Here is a 23,992-nt window from a genome sequence, read left to right on the forward strand (position 1 = left end):
TTTACGAACTGAATGTGAATTAATGGCTCTGATAACACATGCAAAGTTAAAACATTTTTAAAATATCCTCAACCAGAATAACAACTAAAAAGCACTTGTTTCCCTCTGATTGTGGCTAAAATTTTATGGAGGTGACTTTAAGTGCAATTTTGTAGAAAAGAAATTTTCCTGCAGATTGTCACAGCCTGCATGCCTGGCTGTGACACTTGTCTGTGATTTGGGGTTGTGATGGTGCTATGTTGCTAACGGTACTCACTGCAGCTCCAGGAAGTCCTGGACGTCCTCTCTCGCCAGGAGCCCCTCTGGGACCCTACAGAATAAAATTGAAAGTATGGTTAAACTTTAAACTTGACGTGTGTAAAAACAGTTGCTGAGGGAGCAAGGCAAGTTTGGGGTTAGATGGAGGTTAGTAATAAAACTGAAAATTATATATAAGAAACATAATTACCATGGGTCCAGGAGCTCCATTTTCACCGGGAAGACCATTTTCACCCTAAAAACATGAAATATATGACCATTTTATGTAACAGGAAGAAAAGGTTTAGTTTTTTAAACATAGCATATTATGAAAAATATCATGGAGCCCAAGAAAAAGATATACATTTTAACAACATCAAAGTTTCGTAACATTTTTTTATTTACCAGAAGTCTCAGTTTCTGTATTTTTAAAAAAAATGTGTGGACTAAACAGAAGTAATTCATGAGCTACTCAGGAATGTTCATTCACTTCTAATGTAGACAGTTCAAGTTATCAGCTGTCATGGAAGCTTTAATAGAACATCTCAATTACTCACTATTATGCAGCTCTTACAATGCAAAACTCAGGTAAGTTTCAGAAAAAGTTAAATCCCAAAATATAAATCTTAAATATAGCTATACTTATGAAACTAAGTATGAACAAATAAATATACTTATGAAAATATGAATTTATGATTCACCTTTAACCCAGGAGCACCTGTTTCACCCTTTTCTCCATTTCGTCCATCAAAGCCCTATGAAATGTATAAAAATAGTAAACATATTAAAATCTGTTAATAATACAGAATGCTAAAAAACTTTACATTGAATTTTTTATTGCTAGTTTTCCATGTAACAACATGTTCATCATTAACTTAAATAATTTAATGCTCCTTTCAATAGATTGTAGACATTTGATGATTTTATAGTAAAAAAAATCTGAACTAATTAGAAAGTATAATTTAGTCCAATTTAGAAGTTGCTTTAACTGTAGAGTAGCAAATATCAGTTTCATAGGTTTTAGTTATATTAGGTTGATAGATTGTTGGTTCAGTTGGTTTAATCTATGTAATATTTTGCATAGAATAAACTTGCTTAATTCTATCTGTAAGTCATATTGACTAAGTCCATAAATATGCATAACTATTATAATATATTTTTATGTTTTTTCTGACAGTTGTGATAAGAAAACAAAATCATTTCCCAAGTTTTTTATACACTTAAAATCAGCTTAATTACTTTGTATAAAATATCTAGTTTGTTGTTAGACTCAACCATGTTTGGCACAGTGAACAGCTAAATAAAACAGCTCATAGTTAATTTAGAAACTCTACTTACTCTGTGTCCTTTCATACCAGGGAATCCAGGCATGCCAGCTGGACCTTTCATACCCTAAAATTAATGAATAGGAAAGATTTTAATGAACCTTCAAAGAAAATCACAAGCCAGTAGTAAAATGCCTTCTATTTTTAAGTTTATTTCAACATAGTTGTATAACAATTTTCATGTGAAAATCATTGTGATTTCTCCATTAATTCAGTGGATGCTGAAGACTTACTGGAGGTCCAGGCAATCCTCGCTCTCCAGCTCTTCCCGGTCTCCCTGATTCCCCCTAGGTAGAGAAATAAATGATACATAGGAGTTTGCATAAGTGAAAAATACATTGTAGCCAATTAACAACCTGATTAATTTGCATTTTTTCTCAGCAAGAACTCATGAAAATGGTTGGGCTAACCATAGAAGTGAGATCAGCTTTCTTAATAGAAGAAATGAGGAGAGCTTTTCCCATCTCAATGTAAACTTATGAATAATGAAGACATCCCTCATCACTGAAATATTATGACCATCTCTCAATCCATTAAGAAGAATTTGCAATTGGAAATTAAATGGGAAAGAAAGAGTAGCATAATATTAAAGGTGTTTATAAGTTTTGAAATTCATAAAGTACTGATATCAATTTCTTTATTGCAAGAAGCAAAGAGAAGAAACTTTCATCTCCTCCTATTAAGTGACACAATCACTGGATGAGTCTTGACAGAGTCAAGAAGCACATTTGTGGGTTCTGCTAGTTTGGAATTTAACAAATGGTATATGTAATTATGCAAGTACTATATAAATATTCAAAGATTAATATGAGCTAAAATATCATTAAGATATTAACAATTTTTGAGTAAGACTTTTCTCTCTGATATTGTGATGTATGGTGCATATTATTTAGAATAGTCCAAGTTGAATTTTGCTGTGTCGCCATTCAATCCTTATAAACTTACATCTTTTCCAGCAGGACCGGCTGGACCCATAGCACCAGGCGGTCCTGGAGGGCCCTAAAATTAAGAAAATAAAAAACAAATCTGTAGATTTTTCTGTTACAGTCAATTTATTATTATATATTATATGCATTACTGGAAGAAACCTCCTTTTAGAAAATACTTTCAATATTTTGCATCAAGAAAATAACACATTGAGTTAATATTATACCTATATTCATCCAGTTTTTACAGTTTGTTAAACTTATTTATTTATTTATCTTAATTTTTAATGTTGACATTACTGCAGGAGTCCCCTTCCTCCCGTCTCCTTTGTTAAACTTCATTTTAATGAAAATTAAAAATATCATGCATCTATGTTTTATATCACATGTGTGTATCTATAAATTTTGATGTACTTCTACATTTTTGAGATATTGCATTTTTAAATATATAGGTATTTCCAAATACTTTGAAATATTAAAATGACTTCACCTTACATGCTTATTTACACAGCATGTTTTCCTGGAGAACTCTGTTAGATTACATTTATTTCTACTAAATTAAGTTTTACAAATTATATATCAGAAGAGTAGACACAAAGGTGAACTGCGTGGCTGTAAGAAAATTAAATCTATATTTAAAAGATAGAGGATTTATATCTGCACTAGCAAGTGGACTGTTGTAATGGCCAATTAACCAGAGAATTCCTAAATAGTAAGTGTCTCTAAATAAGATATTTGAATCATTAAGAGTCCAAAAGATCTGTGAAACCCATTTGACTGTCATAAAAATAGTATTTATTATTATAAGTTGAAAGCATAAACTTAGGCTATACTTTGTAGGAACTTATGATTATATTTTAGAAAATGAAGGTGGTTACTATATGGAATTTTCAGTTTATTAAATATAGATATAATTGTTACTTACTGAAGGACCAGCTTGCCCAGGTTCACCAGGGGGGCCTTGATATCCTGGAGAGCCCTAGTGGGTAGAATAATATGTAAATATTTTAAAAGTAACTTAATCTTCATATAATTCATTTACATTTTGAAGATAGTATGAAATCAGGATTTTTAAGTGTAGTCAGCAAATTTTGTTCCAGTTTATAAAGATTGAAGCCAAAAATTTTCAGATCAGATTAAAGTTAATTTATTCCATCACATCCACTTCATTTCATGGAAGTTGAATTGTTTAAAACTTGAAGTCATATTACATGCAAATTAAACATGTGGTTTAATTTTACCAAATTTTAATTGCTAATAGTTGTTTGTAGAAAGTAACTAAATATGAAATTCCAACATCTTTGCAGGAATCATAGTTTCTTGGTTGTGACTTCTCTAGTTAATTGGAACTATGCATGCTGGAATGGCTAAATCGCAGCAAGATCTATATTATCTTGACTTATAGAATATGAATGAAGAAGAAAGTACCACTAATGGCTCTACTTACAGGGGAGCCAGGATGACCAGATGCACCAGGGGGACCAGGAGGACCTGGGGGACCCTGGAATAAAAATTTAAAGAATAAATACAGAATAAATGCATCTAAAATATACTTTATTCAAGAATCAAAGAGATGCCATTGTATAAGAATGATACTGATATCTTTAAAAATATGAACAACCTACCTCATTATGAAATAACTATTTATGGATATGATTAATTTTATTATATTTACAATAAAGATATTACAAAAATGTCACTCTAAATGAAATTCCCACCAAATTAATAAAAATTATTGGTAAATATTATAATTTGTTGGCCTGAAACCCCTCAAAAGGGGATTCAAAATCTGAAAAAATGCATGCAAAAGCTATGAAAATCCCTTCAATATTAGGATACTGGTACAACTGAAGAAACATTTTATTTATGTATGTATGTATTTATTTATTTACCTCATTGTAGAAAGTTATCTGCATACTATACAACCTAGTTTCTAAAAATAATGGTGTAAATCAATCCAAAGATTCTTAGCTACATCACTGACATGAAGACTTAGATGTGCATATGAGAATCTTCAATATTTGGGATTATGATGAATTACAATTATAATCAATTGACACCATTTTTCAGAACTGTAGATTAAGCTAGAGAGTGTTCAGTGTTGTAATCTGCTATTTTTAAAGACAGTTTGTAATTAAATTTCCTCTTATGAATTCTTTTCTGGAATATTAATAAGTAGTGGTTTTTTAATGTTTTTTTTAAGTAAAAACTGTATATCTGATTAAAAAATAGGATTCATAATATGAGTTTAGCTGAGTAAAAGCAGATGCCAACATAGTTAATATAATTTCCTGGCTTTGAAAGATACCAACACACAAAATCACTATAACTTCAGAGATTTGTAAAATTCTCTTTTTGTAACTTGTTGAATTTTAATAGTCTTGCTTTAACCACTCATTTGGATGTATTAGTTAAAATTTTGTTTTTGAAGTCACAAATATAGGGTCCAATGATATGGGCAAAAATCCTCCATAATCCTCAAGAATCCAGTGTTATGTTTCACTTACACTTATATACCTTTTGCTCTCAGTGAAATGATAACCTTACGTAGCGTGTTCTTCCTGAGAGGCTGTCTACAACAGGGTCCTTTACATGGGACACCATGCACCACATGCATATGACTAGGTTTCCGTGTTTTTTGTTATTTCCTTCTATCAAAACTCTAGGTCATTTATATTGAAAGAAACCCTTTGGGTACAATGTGAATACCTATCATTACAGTAGATGAATTTAAAGACTTGATGAATTCTGGAAAAAACTGTATTTGATTCCAGGACCTGAGTTGAGACAGATTGTGATATTAGACATTCATCACTCAACATGTCATCTAGAAAGTAGTGTTTAACTAATAAAAGACAATAAAAGAAGATTCTGAAAAAACTTAGGTGAGAAAGAGAAAAAGTGGCAGTAAAAACTAACAACATTTGGTTAAAATTAAGAATATATGAGTGTGAGACCTAAGCACGAAGGCAGGTGGGCCCCAGTACGTGGTTGTATAAAAAGGAAATGAGTGGCCAAACAGGCATGAAATGAGAAGAGGTGATGAAAAATTAGTTAGGATGGAAGGATCATGATAATCCTACCACTTCCTTCCCCATCCTTAATAGATAACAAGCTATTTTTTACAATTATGTTATAATATTATATTGCTAGAAGAACAACCATTCAAGATTTAGCAAAATGGAAGACTAAATAATGCTCTAAAACACTGAGAAACACTTGTACATACAGCTGGACCGGGATAGCCTCCAATTCCCCCTCCTCCTACTCCAGACTTGACATCGTAGGACTCAAACTGGGGAGAATAGTTCTGTAGCAAAAAGACCAGACAAATATGATCATTTTGATATATAGATCATAGTTCTTTCCAAAAGCATTTAGAGGAAGTGCATGAAACGTCTACCATTCACGGAGAGAAGCTTTCCACATGCCAGAGGATGTCGTGCGCATTGTTCAATTATCTTGCTTACCCCCTCCTCTCTCTAGCTTTAGCTATTCTACAGAAATCATTGCATTGTAATCCTTCACCTAACTGCATGCAATGTCAATCCCAAATGATTTGTTCCTGTATGCTCTTACTCAAAATATTTCTAAGAGATAGCCACAGCATTAGAAACAGGATCACAGAGTGTTTGAGGCCAAAAGAGCTTTCAGAGCACATATAATCTGACGTTCTCATTTTAAGCAGAAAAATGGAGAAGTCAAATTATTTTTGCAACAGTTAATGATATGAGTAAAATACATATCCCCTGGCTTTTGGTTAATGTGCGGAACAGATTCATGTCAAAACAAATATCTGCATAGAAAATAAGCACAAGAATAAGAGAAAGGCTTGTTTGTTTATTGAATTTCTTTGGAGATTATTTTATTTTGAATTGTAAGTTTAGCAATGGCTCTGTGGGGTCCCAGGATAAGAATGTTAGGTGATATTCTTTGCTTCTCGTTGAATTGATATTTGAAAATATTTTTTAAAAAACTCATAGTGATTTGTGTATGTGTTTTAAAATTTCTCCTTATTCCAACACAGCAGAACTTTTTTTTTCTTTATCTGTTTGGTTATTTGTTTTACACACAGAGTTAGTTGGTTGCCACACTTTTCAAGAGAAGCAGGTTGTGTTGTGAAGGCTTGGCAAAAGTAGTTACATGTGCTTGAATAATCCTGTTGACTTAAAGTCAATGCGGAATGTTCACAGCTCAACTGCTTTTCATTCAAGCTTTCAGAATCTTTACCATTGGGATTAAGGGAAATAGGTACAGTTGCAGCAATTCCTAAATTCTCTAGGTTAATTCTTTGGAGAGTTGATGGTTCATTTCTCAAACATAGTGCTTATGTTATATGCCTGCTGAGAAGTTGGGAAATTTTGTAGATATAGTAGCAATAGCATTAGCATTATGAGGAAGAGTAAATACTTATAAAACACTTAGAATTGCTCCCAGTATTTATAAGCACTAAATAAGAATTTGTTAAATATATAAAGTCAGAAAATAGATATAAGGAACCCACAAAAGAGATGTAATATAGGCTAAATAAAAGGAAGTGAGTAGGTAGTTTTAACAAGGGAATCTTTTTGTCCAGAAATTTATTACCTGGCCACCAGTAGGGCATGATTCACAGATTCCAGGGGGGCCGGGAGAACCAGGGGTACCTGGTTGTCCTGGAAGACCAGGATCACCATTTCTTCCAGGAATACCAGGAGGGCCCTAAAAAAATCATAAATAAAAATTAATAAACAGCGAATAGTCCTAGTGATTCAGAATCATTATTAAATTGTAGCTTCTCTACTTTACAATATGAGGAATCAATATAAATAATACATTTTCTTGGGAATATATACCTTTTAAACTAAATCATATGCATAATTTCAATGTCATTTATTCCTTTATATTGACTTTTATTTTATTTTTAAAAACTGATAATGGGGATGAAGACATTATATAAAGTTTGGGAAGCTTGAATCTTTACATGTACAATCATAGATTCTTAGTTTGAGTTATTTTGTGTCATTATTTAAATATGTGCTATCAAAGAAAATGTATAAATGATGAAAATTCAAATATAAAAAAGCTATTGGGGGGGGAAAAGCAAACTACTCAAGGAACAAATGTTATTCCACTGAAGAATGTTTACTTACTGGATCTCCCTTGGGGCCTTGAGGTCCATGACCATTAGTAGGGCGAGTAGGCTAATAAGTGGAAAAAATACAGATTAAAAAGACATAGGAACAGCTTTCCCATGAAGTGTGCCCCAGTGTGCATATTTATTTCTTATTCCAAATCACACCCAATCTCTAGTTTTAAACCAGAATGTTCACCTTTTACTTGTAACACTGCCATGATTGTTAGACAGACATTACTTTCACTCCCTTTCAGACTCCTGTAATATAGGAACTAGTTGTGTATTCAAATATAAATCTTGAAGATGTACAGATTTTCTTTATACTCACAGTTGTTGGAGGCTGTGGGCACACTGCACAACATTCTCCAAATGGGATCTCTGGGTTGGGACAGTCTAATTCTTGGTCATCACATATTATGTCATCGCAGAGAACAGATCCTGAGTCACAGACACATATTTGGCATGGTTCTGGCTTCCAGACATCTCGATCCGCATAGGACTGGCCGAGATGGGAGCATCCTCCATCAATAACTGGAAAATAAGATGAAATGTGATTTTCATTTTACTGTCATGACTGTTTCCAATAGCCAAAGTAGAGCTAGTTTGAAATAAATAATGTATTCCTTTTATTAATTGTTAGTATCTTCTTATGAGCATGCTTATGAAAAAAAAAATCCACAAATTAAGTTACCAAAAATATCATATTCTTCCTACCTAATTTTCCAAGTAGTAAGTGACTGCTTGCAACAACAAATCTGTTTATTGATATCACATTGGCGCAGCATAGTAATTCTTTCTTAAGGCCAGCGAGCATTTTAATTTCATTTATAGTAAGGATTTAACACCAACGCAAATCACACACTCAACACTTAAACATTTTTTAATTGTGCAATTGAAAACAAGCTTTTTGACCCAATTGCTATTCTTTGCTTTAACAGTAGATGGGAGCATTCAACTATAAAGATAATTTTGTCACTACCTCTGAACACTTTCCATATTTTATTAACTTGGTTGAGAAATTCAGGGGAAAACTCAGCTGCTCTTGGCAACAACACTCTTCCAGAATCCTGGGGAAGCTTTAACTAAGCTTTTGTATATATTGAATATCACTGCTAGCTCTGTTGGGCGTTAGTAGGTCAACATGATATGACATAATATATTGGATACCTTATATGGATGTGAAGAGTTTTCCAAATTATAAAAAAGGTGTTTTTTTAAAACAAATATTGGTAAGGAATAAGTAAAAATAATAGGAAAATATTAATCATGATCATGTGTATTTGAAGCTTAAAATGGTCAAAAATTTGCTTCAACCAAAATTTTAGACTGTTTCAGCAGCTATTACCAATGAATCAGCTTAGGGGTTGCCAAAATAAAACCTGGTCTCAATTCTTAAAGCATTAGTTGTGGTTGTGGTTAAATACAACTTCAGTTCTTGAGGATCACTATGACAGCTTGCCAGTATTGAGTAAATAAGTAAGAGGTTTCTAAATATCTGCAAAAACTTTTGCAAACAACGAATGATGCACTTACTGTTCAGTATTTGTATTTTTTAAAAAAGTGAGATTTTATTTTATTTTCTCAGAGCCAAGGCATTCAAATGTCTGCTGAAAGAGGCCTCCTTGAAGGAGGTAAGTTGTTAACAACCACACTGCTCTCTTTCCCAAAAGGCCTTTGAGTGTGTCCTGAGAGTTTTATATCTAGATACTACATACAGCTATGAAGACCACCTTCTTAGGTTTCCATTTCTATATCCCCTCCATATCTGAAGTAATAATGATTTAGGTTTGTGCTAAATGCTTTGTGTTTACAGATTTAGCTGGTTTAGTAAAAGTCTATAGAAGAGGAGAATTTCAGAACCTACAGACTCTACAGCCTCCTGAAACTGCCTCCCTTCCTGCTTCCATTTACGTGTGCAGATACAACTTTCCTGATCTTGTGCAACACCCTTGATGGATTCAAGAAGTTTAAAAATTCCTTCTTACTTTGTGTTACAATTACCCAATGTGGCTTAGAGCTAATAAAAGAACTCATGATTGTTTTATTGCAATTTTAAGTAGGCAAGTCATTCTAGTTCCTCCTTCATGTTTGAAACAGATATATGAGACTATTGGGAAGAAATATTGTCTAAACTTTTAAAGAATCATTCCTTTATACTTAGTGAGCAGAAATACTGAATGTCAAATGTATACCTAATGCAAACGAAGTAGGCCTGTTTAAAAGGTGTTAAGAAAGACATGCTTAAGAAGTGTACACTTTTTTTATATTATTATGAACAGTAATATATGAGGGTCTAGGCATTAAACTCACTGTTCTCTAAACATAACTGGCATCTTAAGTTTACTGTTTTTCCAGGAAAAATCTGAAAGTTTTAATGAGATGGAAGCCTGTTTAATAAAATTGCATGAAATATTTTCTTCGATCTTTGCATTGGTTACCTTTTCTTAAAAACTTTCTCTAAATTAACTTTATGAAATGTTCTAATAGATTTGTTTTAGGTCAAGCTTTCCCTATTAATAATGTGGATTGCTGGCTTCCCAGCCCCCTTGAGAATACCACTAGAGTAGAGAATGTCGACTACAGGTAATAATATCATATTGTATACTTGAAATTTGCCAAGAGACTAGATCGTAAGTGTTTTTACCATGCACACACAAAAAGGTAACTGTGTGGTGATGGCTGCATTACTTACCTTGATTGTGGTAATCATTTTACGATATATATATATATATATATATATATATATATATATATATATAAAATCATCATATTCTACACTTTAAATATACACAATTTCATGTCAAATGATACTTCAATAAAGCTAGGGGGGAAATGCTATTGGTTTATATTAATGATTTTTTCAGCACTTTGTCTCTGGGTCAGGAATATCTTTCTATGTTTAACACAGGACCTATTATAAAAATTAGTTATTGAATACTGATGACATATTAAAGACAAATGAGGATAACAGTTTAAGTTAAAGTCAAGTATATCATATTTTAAATATATTATTTTCCTATGTTCTTAAAGTGTCTTAAAATTAACATATTTTCCCCTTGTGTATACATCCTCCTGTTTATGTCCCATTGACGGTATCATATCACTAGAAATAAGTATTTTCCATTTGCTCTGCAAACTACTAAATATATGAGCACAATACTGGCTTATTGAAAGTGTAAACAAATTTGTTGGAATTTGTTAAACCCAATGTTATATAAACAACAACTGTTATTCAGCCTTCTGTTCCCAAATTTTATTAGAAACCATATGCATTATGCTTTTTAAAACACAGAGGTCTCAATATAAAGGTTGAGTTATTTTAGAGTACCTCTCTTTTTCAAAAAGTGATATTGGTCTAAGTAATGAAAGAAAGGTGGAAGGCTTGAAAAATAAGAATTAATGCAGTTTTATGTATTGCCATAACTTATTTCACAGACATGTGAAAGAAATTTGGCTCTCCTGAAAAGTCAGTTCCTGTAGAAACTGGTGGCTTTGTTTCTCTATAGAAACAGACTTTTCTCTGTTGCATTACCTCAGTCACTTTGTTGAAAAAATGGTGACTTTTGTGCAGCTTCCTCTAATTTCTTGTTCTGTGCATGACAAAGTATGGTTAGCAGTGTGTTCTCCCAGAAGCTAAAACTCTTACACAGATGTCTCATGGCCCTCAGTTTTGGTACGATAGCCTAGTTGTACATGGGAAAACCATGCAGAGTCAAGGGAAAAACAAGTTTGTTTTCAAGGGAAATAAAATGTTCCAGTTAGCCACTTGCAGCAGTTAGAAATGGAATAGAAAATGGGATTCATAAATAATAGTCATCTCATATTACTCCCCTTTTTTAAAAAAAAATTATCTTTATTGTTGAAAGTATTACAGATGTATTACTCCCTTCTTTCCTTAGACATCTAAATTCAGAGCTACTTTGATAAAAATAAAAAGATAAATTCTTTTGCAACAAATGTTAAGTAAAAAGCAAATAATCTCATTTTTACCACTGGACAAGTAATAGATTTTCTAATTACTTCCCTTATTGTAATCACTTAAACTAAGTCCCCTGTTCCAATTTGTAATTAATTTTAAACTACACCTCTCATGTCACTTGATGTTTCTGGTGTCTTTACAAAGTACTGTCCTGAAATAAATTTATTTATGGTCACACAAGCAACTCATTGGACTATATCATCTCCTTACTGGGATCTAAATTACAAAACAAAATGAAGCTAGTATATGATGTAATCTACTCTTAGCTTCTTTTATTTCCTAGCTCTCTGTTTTGGAACTTTGGAGAAAAATAAAACCAAGTAACATAATTTAATACTTTTAGATATGTTTAAATCTTTCCATTTTGTTTTCATTCTTCAAATGTTAATTCATGCTGATTTTATTGTTGTGAGTAAAAAATAATGCAAAATACCTTTATCTTAACTCCATTTTTGTAGTAAAAATAATATTCTCTAAGGTATCCAAATTGTTAATTTAGCTCAAGTGACTAGTTTAATATTTTTCTCTTCTCTTTTTACTGATAGATATGATATGTAAGTTATTGTGACATTATTTTCTGTTACTTTAGAAAGTTGAATATTTTGTAAGTGCATATATGGAGTTCATATAGTTTCTAACTGAAACATGTTTGGCTTTTAAATGACACTAATGTTCAGAGAACATATATTTTTATTAAATATGTTTTTGCTGCTTATAGATTTGTTGGAATATCTTTAAATATGATAGTTAACCAAAAAAAGGTTTTGAAGGAAAGACCTATAGACCTACATAGATGGAAAATTTCAATTTTAAAATGTGGGTTGCATGGGCCAGGCAGATTCAGCTAATCCTTGTCCTCACCAAAACACTAAAGAACTTTATGGATCATCATTTCTAGTTTTTAAAAAAAAAAAATTTATTTTTTATAAATATATGATTTTTATGTCTCCAATTAGAAATTTCCTTTAAGGTGATTAATATTTTGTTCTGCGAGAAATAAAAATAATTAGAGAATTAGCATGAAAAGTATCATATATCTAACAATTAGCAATTGCATTGTAATATAATCAGATTAGTGATAAATTGTAAGGATTCTTAAGAAAATATATACAGTTTCTTCTCTTATAGTTGGCAAACATCTTTAAATATTGTATTTATTAACCAAAATTTTATATCTTTCTTATCACCAAGTTACTAAGTACTTTAATTTCTTCCTTACAGTAATTTTATTTTCCAGTGTTAGTAAAACATGTAAGACAGAGCTTGTACAGTATCTCCTATGGGGTAACCACTGTTCTGTTTTGCATATTTATTTTACTTACTTTTTCCAAAGGCCTTATGATGGAGGTGCTATCATGGTCTTCATTTTACGATGAGGAATCTGAGACATGGAGACATTAAGTGCTTTCCCAAGGTTATATGGTAAAGGGTAAAGCTGAGATTTGAACCTAGGAAACCTGCCTCTACATTTGATACTCTCAACTACCATGTTCCATTCCCTTTCTGCAGCTTCAAGGGCAGGATAGGATTAAAGGTGCCAGCTTCAAAGCCTTATCCCTTTGTGGTTTCTAAACCCTGCAAGCTTAAAATCAGAGTCTAAAAGGACAGATTTTTTTTTTTTTTTTTTTTTTTTTTGAGGGGTACCAGTTTTCTGCAGAATATCTTTCCTATCTAGTCTCAAACCAAGAAGTTAACATCTGGAGTTTTATTCTGTTGTTTATTTTCTCCTGACCTTATGAAAAAAGTTATATCTCCAAGGCCACCCTAATGACATCCAGACCACCAGTAAGATTCACATGTGACTGGAAAACCTAGTATACATTTTACTATGTACAGAAAAGGAGGATTCCAACAGCAACAGCAACAAAAATCAGATAAGGCTTCTGTGTCTAATGTCAAAATCATTATTAAGATGTCACACTAAGACCCTGATTTTCAGAAAATGCAGTTGGTACTAGGTAATTCATATTAATGAACCTCTAACATCAGTAGATGCTTCCCTTCTAACCTGAGACATTATGAACATCCTGTGCAGCTCCCAAGAGTCTTTCTCTGATTTTAATTAACTTGAGAAACACAGTCTCTGTTTGCCATCCTCCACACCAAATGCTATAGGAAACAAAGTTTTGGGAAAGTAAATGCCATTTTTACTGAAGCAGTGACTTCTGAATGTGTTTTAAAAGCAAATTGAATTTTTAATAGTTTCTAATTCCTTTATCTTTGAATCTTCCATCTTTTGAGCATGTTAATTTTTATGCTATTTGAACTTTGCCTGTTGTTCGTTAAGATTACATTTTAAATGGCAGCTCTTGACCTCAGTTATGGAAAATACAAGGGATCCGTTAGTTAATCTGAAAGGAATCCACTTCTGCTGTGTTTTCATTAGGCACAGACAGACATTCTAGTGGTTAATGTAACTCCCCAAACTACAGTTAACAAATGATTTGTGTAAGAATATCTATCTCATTTTTTCCATTGTCATCTTGACATGAAACAGGCAAAGTTTCCCCTTTGAAAACTCTGGGGGGTTTTTTTGTCTGTGTTTTTTTTACATCATACGACTCCCCTCCTCCCCTCTTTTCAGTGTGGAAAACAGTGGGACTGAGCTTTTTTCCAGGGAAAACTGTTTTACAAGAAACAGTCCACTGAGATGTTTCCAGAAAGTTATTGTAGACCTGAAAACTACAAATGTTCTTCATGTCCAGTAAAGGCAATAACATCTTTCATGTTTAAAACTTTAAGGCTTAAGCAATCCACCTTAATCATTTCAAGACGGTGATATCATTTGATGTTGCAAAATGAAAGAACTGGGCTACAAAACTTTGGAACTTGGCACAAAAGTCATCCACAATGAAAACCATGGGGTTTCGGTAGGTGGCACTCTTCGCTCTGAATGGCAATTCAAGGCCTGGCCTGCAACTCTGTAGGTGTGGAACAGGGACTTTTCTGAGGAGCTATCTAAAGTCTCAACTCTACCCCTGGAAAACTTACAGCAAATGGTCCTAGGTTTTTAAAAATAAGATGCCAATCCAGGAATCTTCATTAATTAAAAGCTACATAATTACACTCTTTCCTTCTTTCTCAGAATTGTTTCAATGGATTTGCTGGCTCCTACAATACTGAGATGTTTAATTCCAGAATTCAGTCAGCATATCTATTTACTTACAGACCTTTAAACCATCTGATGTTCACTACTCTGGAGGTGGTAAGGAAATGTGAGTTATAAATGGAAAACAATATTTTGTATTGATGCTTTACTTAGAATTTATATTACAGGACTGAAGATGATTTCTGGTTAAATTATAAGTAAGCCACTTATTTAAAAAATAGATTTACTAATTCAAAGTGGGGTGCTTAACATAAAAAAATCTACCTTTTTTTTAACCTTTAGAAATGCATAGGCTCATATATTTTCTAGGACAATGTATAATTTTTCAGTATCTCTTTTCAATGTCAGTTACAAAACTAAGAAAATTCATATACTTTGAATTTAATATATATACTTTTCTAATTACCTACAATTGAACAGAATTTTGGTTCTAGCCTTAACTCTGTCATTTGCTTCTTGTGTAATCTCAACTGAAGCACCAAATCCATGTTAGATGCCTGACACAGAAACATGAGCAATTATGCATTCTCTCCTCTTAGAAGTATAATTGTTTCTATTGATTTTTATTCTAGATTTTTTTCCATTAGTTATGTATGTTTCATTATAGGGGCAATACAAACCAGCAAACTTGAATGCTACGTGATCTGTTACAAATTCTCTTTTTAAACATAACAGGATAGACTCTCATAACCTGTAATAAGGAACTGATTCTGAGTCCACTTACAGTTTTGTAATTCTAAAACAATTAAAGGCCCACAGCTCATTGTACAGTGGAATTATCAGAATAGCAAAATAAAAGCTCAAAAGTTAGAACACTTTTAATTAAAATGTAGTTTATCTCTCTCTGCCCCAATGAAGCAATATTACTTAATATCTACCCTTTTATCTATCTAATAAGAGGTGTTAAAATACTTACATCAAATAAAGACTACATCAGAAACTTGAAAAATATTCAAAAAAAGTCAGTATATATTATATGTGGAATAGTTACATGTGGAATTTTGGAAATGGCCATAACATCAAGCTCATTTCCAAACAGTTTTTAAATCTGGTTACTATTGTGTGTGAGTATATGTATTTGGCAATGTGTTACCAGTAATATGCTTATTTTCTTAGGAAAGTAATATTTAATATTTGAAATTTATACATGTAATATTTTAAAATCTCATTATAAAATAGGTAATCCAGCTGTGTGTAACCTTTATATTGGCATTGGTTATGTAACTCTGTCAGCCACTAGGTGGTGAGTCTTTGTGCTTAAAATTTGGCATGTTTATAAACTACAGGAAATATAAAACAGACCACATTTCTCCATCGGTGGAATAAAATACACGAATTAAATAGAACTTTCACAATTCTTTGCGAGGACATGTTTTTTGTTCCAGGAAATTTGTGTGAGTAGACTAGAAGTTAGTGTTCATTAGAGCTGTGCTGTTTCTCTCTGGGATTCTCAGGGCATAGATAAGAAACCCACACCCCAGAACTATATATGACTATACTCAATGCGCTGTATACTCAGCCACCTCCTGTAACCTCCCCAAAGCTCATCCAGCAGCAGAATTTTCTTGTAAAACCTACAGGGAACACAATGTCTTATCTTAAAAAAGTCTTAAACTTTTTTTCATGACACACATGAACAATAAGCTGAACAAAATCCCTTTCAACTTCTTTTGAACTTAAAAGCACACAAATGTGTCAGCAAAATTCGGTAGCTATTTATCATTTTCTGCAGCTAAAAAAAAAAAAAGGAAAATAAAATAAAAAGTTATGTGATGTAAAGAAATGTAGGCATCAAACATTCTTCCTCCCTAAAGTTAGATTTAGAAGAAAAATTACCATAGTGCTTATAAAAAATTATAACCAGTAGGCAATTATAAATATTTTGTCAGTCTTTGAACTAAATACCAAAGGTTTGTAGTCTTTCTAACAAATGGACATTCTGTGATTTTTTTTTTTTTTTCCAGAAATCAGAAGAATTTAAGAGCTAAAAAAAAGTAAATATCTATTGAGGTGGGGGGTGTGGTAAGAGTCCTTAGCCAAGGACTGAGAATTGTAGCATCTTCTGGGAGGGTCAGGATGGAGAGGAAAAGGGGGGAGAAATAAGAGAGGGTGGGGAATGAGGATTCTAGGAAAGAAGGGGGGGGAGGCAAGAGGGGGAAAGAAAAGAGGTGGGTGGGAGAGGGGGGAGGGAAGGAAGGGGAAGGAGAGTTGAGGAGAGACGGGCTTGCCTAGGAAAAGGTGGGGTGATGAGTGAGAGAATGAAAAGGGGGAGGACCTGCAAAGAAGCCAAAAGGGGTGGACAGATAAGAAGGATGGGAAAGGAAGGGAGGAGAGGAATGGGGGGGTGAAGGGAATAAGCAATGCGGGGGCTTCTTTTCTTTTGTGGCCATAGGCTGACTAGAACTGAAGAAATGCCATTGGCTGTTTCTCCCCTACTTACATATATGACCTGTGAGAACATCAAAGATGTTTGGTACTAAAAACAAAGAAAACCATTTCCAGACACCATGTTTGCAAAAATTATAGGTTTAAATGTGAACATTTTATGTGCAGATAGAAATTGATGTGTAATGACTTCTTCTAGCACCTTTCAAATTTAACATTTAGATGTTTATTTCTATTTAAGTTTGTATTCCAATATGTCCAGTATTTTCATGACTAAGAAACATATGAATTTAAAGGAATATTTTCACACAATCAATTAATAAAACAAATGTGGTTTGGGGGAGATGAGAACATGAAAATTATTGTTTGCACTTATTAGAAAATACAACAAACCAACTTTTTTGAAGTCAAACAGTACTAGTATCTTTACTTTGCAGAAAAGTGAAACATTTCTGTTGAAGATATGTTTTAAAATATTCTCTTTATTAGTGCACATGTGTAGGTGAAGTGTAGAACATATGTAAGACACTAGATCCTTAACAACAAAACTATTAGAAAACATGTTTTAGTCAACCATGTAAGTGCTTGAAACAGAAAAAAGATAGGAACCATGAAACATTCTGAACAGTTTGAATCCATTTAAAGGGTTTAAGATTTTATCTCATTGCCATTTTATAGAAATCTATTCAGCAATTCTAATAATGCATCACATTTTCCTTTAGACTATTCTTAATGAATGCTATTTTTTAAATGCATTATCTTGTTGGGAAAACAATGCTCAATATTCTGTCCTTACAAAGAATCCAACATACAAAGGAAAGCGTAAAGCATTACAAGAGACCAATAACTTCCAGACTGCCCAGGGAAGCATTCCAAGATGTTAACAATCCAGGAGTGGAACTTTTAAAAGCCATTTTAAGAGTTTCCAGTGCCGTTAACATGAAAATAAGTTCGTGCAAGAACATTTTTACCTTAAACAGCTAGAAAACTTTTAAATACAAAAATGACAATATTCTTTCTAAGCAAATGGAATAAAAAAAGCACCATCACGCTCAGTTCTATGCTTCACATTGGGGAGCTAACAAAGGAAATTATCTTTTAGGAGACTGATTTCCCCTTGATCCCTTTTTTCGCAAGCAAAAGTAAAGACAAAAAGCCCATAAAGTTTTTTGAAATCAGTACCTACTCACCTTCCTGGGGCTGTTGTGCCAAAATAACAGTGGGATGAAGCAGAGTAAGAAGTAACCAGGTCCCCTTTTGCACAAAGCTCATCATGTCTAAATATTAGACATGAGACTCTTTGTGCAAATAGGAGAAAAGAAAAGGAGTTAAAGTAGCACCATCAGTCGTTCCCTGCCCTTCAGCACCGGGCCCGTCATAAAAGTCAGCCACTGAGATTCCTTTGCTCTGGCCTTAAATAGGAAAAAGTTTGGCTTCCCTCACTTTCCAGCCCCTTTCTGAAATATGAGAGCAGCACCCATCCCCTTAGCAGTAAAAGAAATGATTAATATGTCTTTTTCTCTTATAGGAGACATAACCCACAAAGGAAGAAAAATTGCACATCTGGAGCTTGTATGCATCTGTTTACACATAAGTTTGTTACATATTTTAGTCACATATATGTTTGTGTAACCTAAGAATATATATCTAAATGCTCTCTCTGCCTTGAGTTTTAACGAAATAATTAAATGTATGTTTGTTTATTTGTTTTATTTTTCCTTATAACATTAACTGCATACATTTGAGAAAGTGCTTGGTGCCCTTTGCGTGGGCATGGCTAATTTGCAAACCTGATCTTCCTAGAAGGTTTTTATATTGGGATTTTGCCAGAATCACTCTAACTCAATTTAAAGAGGGAACTGTAAACGATTAGCTAAAAGAAAAGCCTGTTTGTCCCTTCTACTCATCCACCCACCCTGGGTCCTGAAAGTTTAATTTCAGGCAAATGTCAAAGTCTAAGTATCTGAGCTATGTTTGGATGGCATTTTAAAAGTTAAATACTTATCTATGGGCTGTTTCTATTTCTCACAAATTTCTTTAGCCAGTCAAAAGTGATTTCTTGTGAGAGTTTAAATTTTTATGCTGCTTGTGAAAGCCGGAACAGATTTTTCTAGAGAAAAATTTAGCCTTTTCATGTCTTGATTTTTTAAGAAACAGGAAAAGAAAGAGTTTATCACATGGAATGTCAAAAGAGTACCAAAAGAAGTTCTCATTTTATCTGTATTGATACAAAGATTAGTATGCATTTCAGGCCACATTAACACAGCTCTCCAATGTATTTCTGAATCTAAGGAGTAATTTATGGGGCATATTTGAGAAAGAGATATATGCCATTTATGGTTCTTTATTAAATCTTTGCAAAAATATGATTGTCCACAGTATGAAGATATTTCTAGTAAGCAAGATGTTTCTTAACACCCTCGTCACCAGTCCATAATGCCTTCATTCATCTCTATATTCTACACAGGCTTTTCTATTCTAGTCAAGACTACCTTCATTTATTTTATTTTTTCCATGTTAACATTAAGCATGCCCACCTCCATGCATGTATGTGCACATAAAATTCTCCCCACTTCACACCAATTCATCAAAGCCACTTCTTTAAGACCCAACTCAAAGCTTTTTTCCTTTAAACTTGTTTTCATCTTTCTTTCTCCCAATTCATGTTACTTAATTTTTACTAAATTTACATGTTATATGTATATCCCCAGGTGAATATCTATTGTATAAGCATGGACAGTGGAACGCTTGCTTCTCTACAGGCTCAGTTACAAAATGCACAAAGATGTCCCAATGATGATGACATCATTTGATGACAAGAAAAGAGAACTGGTTGGACCAATCATCGTACATCTTCTGATTTTAGACTGGAGAGTCACTGCTTGAGAAAAAAGTAACTATTGAATGCTTATGAAAATAAGCTTCTCTTCAGGATCATACTGGAGATATTGGGGGGAAAGACTGCTATATATACATCTTTCTATTTTCCAATCAGTTTCATTTTATACTTAAATTTTTTGTGTGTGTTCAAACCAATTCAAAAACATGATTCATTTTTCTTCTGGTGTCTTTGACACTTACATAAAAAACTTACATATGTATATTCATTATCTTATTGTTTTAGACGGTCAATGAAGTTGAAATTTATTGAATTTCTTCATTAGAATTATTTTCCACTGTGAAAAATAGATATTTTTAAAATAATGCTTTGTATGCTTTATTTCAGGCATTACATGTACAGTTTCTATTGTATTTTGGTTTGTCCTAAAATTCTTATTTTTGATTAGCTTTTCAAAGAAAAGTTTTATAATTCTTTATACTCATAAGAAAAAATCATGTTTGATGCATGCATTAAGAAAAGTTAAATGATATTTTGCACATAAAAGTATTGTTCTATCTTCAGGTACCCATGAGAGATCCAGAAATAAGAAATCTCATACTCCAGATTTTCTGAGAGCATTCTTCAATACCTCCTGCATGTTTGGAGGTCCTTTGCATTTCTGTGTCCCAGATCCTAGTGCTCTTCCTCATGCCAAGTGTTTTCTAATATGGTGTCTAAGTGGGTGTGGATCTGAGCTGGTATCACAACTGGGTGAAATACACACAGTGGTGAATCTAGACACACATTTCTTTCCGTACATCCCCGCTTCACTGATACTAACCAGCTCACACAAACATTCCATTTTGCTCTCTGGGTTGCATTTGGAGTTTTAACATAATTCTAAACACCTGCACCAGCTAAAGTACTGATTAATCTGGCTCTCCCTTAACAAAGAGAGTGACTAGAAAGATGAGGAAAAGTAAGGGTGTGGCGAATTATCAACCAAAAATTCAAATTTTTCCCAGTTCCGTAGAAAACAGAGCTTGGGAGAGATGCATAAGCACAGCTGTGATGAACTCAGTAGGCCAGCGAATGTCAGCAGTGTTCTCCACAATAGCAATAAGAAAATTAATTATCTTCATCATGAAAAACACATGGAAGAGAACTCTCTCCCATTGTACTGCTTCATGTGTGGTTTTCTTCCTTAACACAAGGAGATGCATTGTTTTTATGGATATTTTTTATGCTTTCAAGTAACTGTAAGCCCCTTTAAAATGTATTTGTGATAAGATACACTTAAAAATAGACTGATCCATAGCAGAATTGCAGCCTAAATTAGGATAACTTACAAAACAATTGTAAAATACAATGCAGATTTTCTTTACTATTCCCAGAGGTGGGTCAGTTCACTTAGTTTACATGGGTATAATTACATTTGAAGAGTTGTGTTTCCTTTAAAAAATTTGAACAAATACCAATATGTGGGTAGTAGAGCCAGACAGATGGTTGTAAAATGTCCTGTTGTAGTTGAAGGACTTGGGCATATCTGACTATAGATATTCAACATTGAGGCAATGACATTGGCAGTGGGACTTGATAGGCAAATTTATGAGTGATTACTTTGACCAATGTTTCAAGACCCCTTCTTTAACTTCCTCTTAGTTCCTAAGGTAGAGTTAATTTTCCCCTTATTTTTGTTCTTATAGAATTATATTGATAACTACTTCCCTTTAGCCTAGAAAATTGGACTAGACTCAAATTTCCCTGACATTTAGTAAAATGAAGTGTACTATACAGTGTAATCATTTTGGACACATGAAATATCTGTATTCCTATATAAATTTATATCCTTTGCTGTTAAGCCTAAGGATTTGTACTTCTATCCTTATTATTTTGCAGCAGAAAATTACCCCAAGATTAAACAGAAAGTTCAAAGAGGTTACAGGACTCTCAAAATTACTCATTGGAACTGGAACTGAATAACACACTTTCCAAAAGTTTTTCACCATGTTTTCCACTAAGTCACTGATTGCAGTAACAATATTTTTATACAATTTAGGAATTGTGTGAATAAAAATTTGTAATTTAATCTTGTTCTATTTTCTAATGGGGGACTGTAAAAGGATAGAGAGAAGAAAAAGAATAAAGTTATAGAGTTAATGGCCAATTTTAAAAAACACTATTTTTCTGATTTTTGGCTTATGATTAATCTTTAAGTAATGTCCAGTATTGCTGTAATTTAAAAAATTTGAGTAAATACTCATTAATTTATACGGAATGATGGAATCTGTTCTTAGGGGATGCAAGAGAAGTTACGTATGTGTTTGTGTGTGTTTATATGTGTGTCTCTATGTATGTTTATATACATACATAAATATATATTATATATAATATAAACATATACTTTTAAAGGTTGACAAAAATTTGAGCAAGTAAAATTTCCTGGAAATTGCCTTAATGTACGTGTTTGAACTATGAAAGTTTCTGAAGTATTATAATTATGTCCTTCTGAATGAAGTCTTTATATATTTATGTTTCAATGATAATGACTTGCCATTATAATTATTGTAATTATATTTGAAAATTCATAGAAAGTTGGAATTCATCTCATTACTTAACACACTGACACCCCCCAGAACAGCATAATTACTTTATGAATTTTACTACCAAGGTGACACAGAGGCTAGGATACAACATTTTGTAGGAGTTCAAGAGCTGCTTGTTGGGTCTTCAGTTAACTTAATCATTCTCAGGATTGAAGCTCCACTCTGCACATCCCACTAGACTCTATCAAATATAATTTGTCATCTGAGTCATACTTAGGAATCTTCAGCAGTATCCAACACAGCTGCAATAGCTTTTCAAATGAAGCCAATTCTGTCTGAAGATAAAAGGGAAGCCCAAATCATAATCTTCTGATAGAAGCATGAGATAAGCCAAAGCCAAATTATTGTATTTGCATGCTTCAAATGGAGATTGATTTTAATTCCTATCAATGTTTTTAATGTTCATCTACTCAGTGGGAGTCCAGAATTATTTTAATGCAAATAATTCTTAAGGACACAGAGATTTAGAGGCTTCTGTCTCTTTTTCCCCAAATAAATGGAAGTAAATGTGGCCTTTCCATGTTTAACTTATCACGACTATTACTCTATACAACTAACTCCTCTTCAGATCAACGTCAGTGCTCATGTAAAAATTATCCTGCTGAACTGTCTGAAGACTTTATGTTTGTCTATATGTTAAATCATGTTTAAAGAAGCTCTATATTTATGTATGCTGTTGGTCTACGAAATCACACCAACATTAGATTCTTGGTAGAGGAGGCTGTTGCACATGGGCTCCTTTTGTTCCCAAGGATCTAAGTGTTGCCCTCCAGAGTCTTGGTTTTCATGTGGTAGCTTTTTTTTATAGTTATGCATCTATTTTGTTCTTTCTTATAGGCCATTCTTATTTCTTATCCCAGTGGAGTATTTAAAATATTAGGTGTTCGCTTTCTGCCATCTTGGGGCCTGTGGAGACCTGCTAGGAACAAGATATGTCTGGAAGGCTGTGGTCCAAAGTCATTTTTACTGGCTTAAGTAGGGTCTTTGGAACAGAAGGAACACAGAGCTCTTCTTAAAATTGAAGATGCTTATGCTTGAGATGAAACTGAATTCTATTTGAGCAAGAGATGTGTTTATATGTACAAAGCAAAGAACAACACAGTGACTTCTGGTGGCAAACCAAATAAAACCAGAGTAATCTGAGGAAAGATCACTTGTGCCCCTGGAAACAGTGGCATGGTTTGTGCCAAATTCTGAAGCAACCTTCCTACTAAGGCCATTGGACACAGAATTCATGTGATGATGTACCCCTCAAGGATTTAAAAACTTATTGAAAAGTAAATAAATAAAAGTGTGGGGAAAAATTAGGTGTTTAATATTATAGGCATTTCTTAAAATTTACAAGACCCAGACCAGGAATTCACCTCTACCCTTCACCATTTTACAGATGTGAGCTACATTTCATGAAGTGATTACGTCAAGACATCTGACTAATGAAAACAAACCATTCCAAGTAGGAAAGATCCACATGGAAATTATGGCATCTTG

General features: G+C 33.1%; 1 protein-coding gene and 1 pseudogene across 2 annotated transcripts in view; one reads left to right on the plus strand and one right to left on the minus strand.

Moving 5' to 3' along the window:
* Positions 1–18,486, minus strand: part of COL3A1 (collagen type III alpha 1 chain) — a 40,465-nt gene extending 21,979 nt beyond the window's left edge. Inside the window, exons 1-13 of the mRNA XM_081143493.1 lie at positions 18,268–18,486; positions 7,933–8,135; positions 7,621–7,671; positions 7,076–7,189; positions 5,718–5,798; positions 3,936–3,989; positions 3,414–3,467; positions 2,508–2,561; positions 1,796–1,849; positions 1,576–1,629; positions 939–992; positions 449–493; positions 257–310 (exon numbers count right to left, since the gene is read on the minus strand). Coding sequence (XP_080999619.1) covers positions 257–310; positions 449–493; positions 939–992; positions 1,576–1,629; positions 1,796–1,849; positions 2,508–2,561; positions 3,414–3,467; positions 3,936–3,989; positions 5,718–5,798; positions 7,076–7,189; positions 7,621–7,671; positions 7,933–8,135; positions 18,268–18,352 — 957 coding nt within the window. The 5' untranslated portion in view covers positions 18,353–18,486. The remainder of the gene's footprint in view (positions 1–256; positions 311–448; positions 494–938; positions 993–1,575; positions 1,630–1,795; positions 1,850–2,507; positions 2,562–3,413; positions 3,468–3,935; positions 3,990–5,717; positions 5,799–7,075; positions 7,190–7,620; positions 7,672–7,932; positions 8,136–18,267) is intronic.
* Positions 18,487–23,436: 4,950 nt separating this feature from the next.
* On the plus strand, positions 23,437–23,767 carry LOC308559919 (large ribosomal subunit protein eL33 pseudogene; annotated as a pseudogene). The gene has a single exon. The product of its transcript is annotated as a large ribosomal subunit protein eL33 pseudogene (transcript).
* The last annotated feature ends 225 nt before the right edge of the window (positions 23,768–23,992 follow it).

This window comes from Miniopterus schreibersii, assembly GCF_964146895.1.
Source record: "Miniopterus schreibersii genome assembly, chromosome: 7".
NCBI lineage: Eukaryota > Metazoa > Chordata > Mammalia > Chiroptera > Miniopteridae > Miniopterus > Miniopterus schreibersii.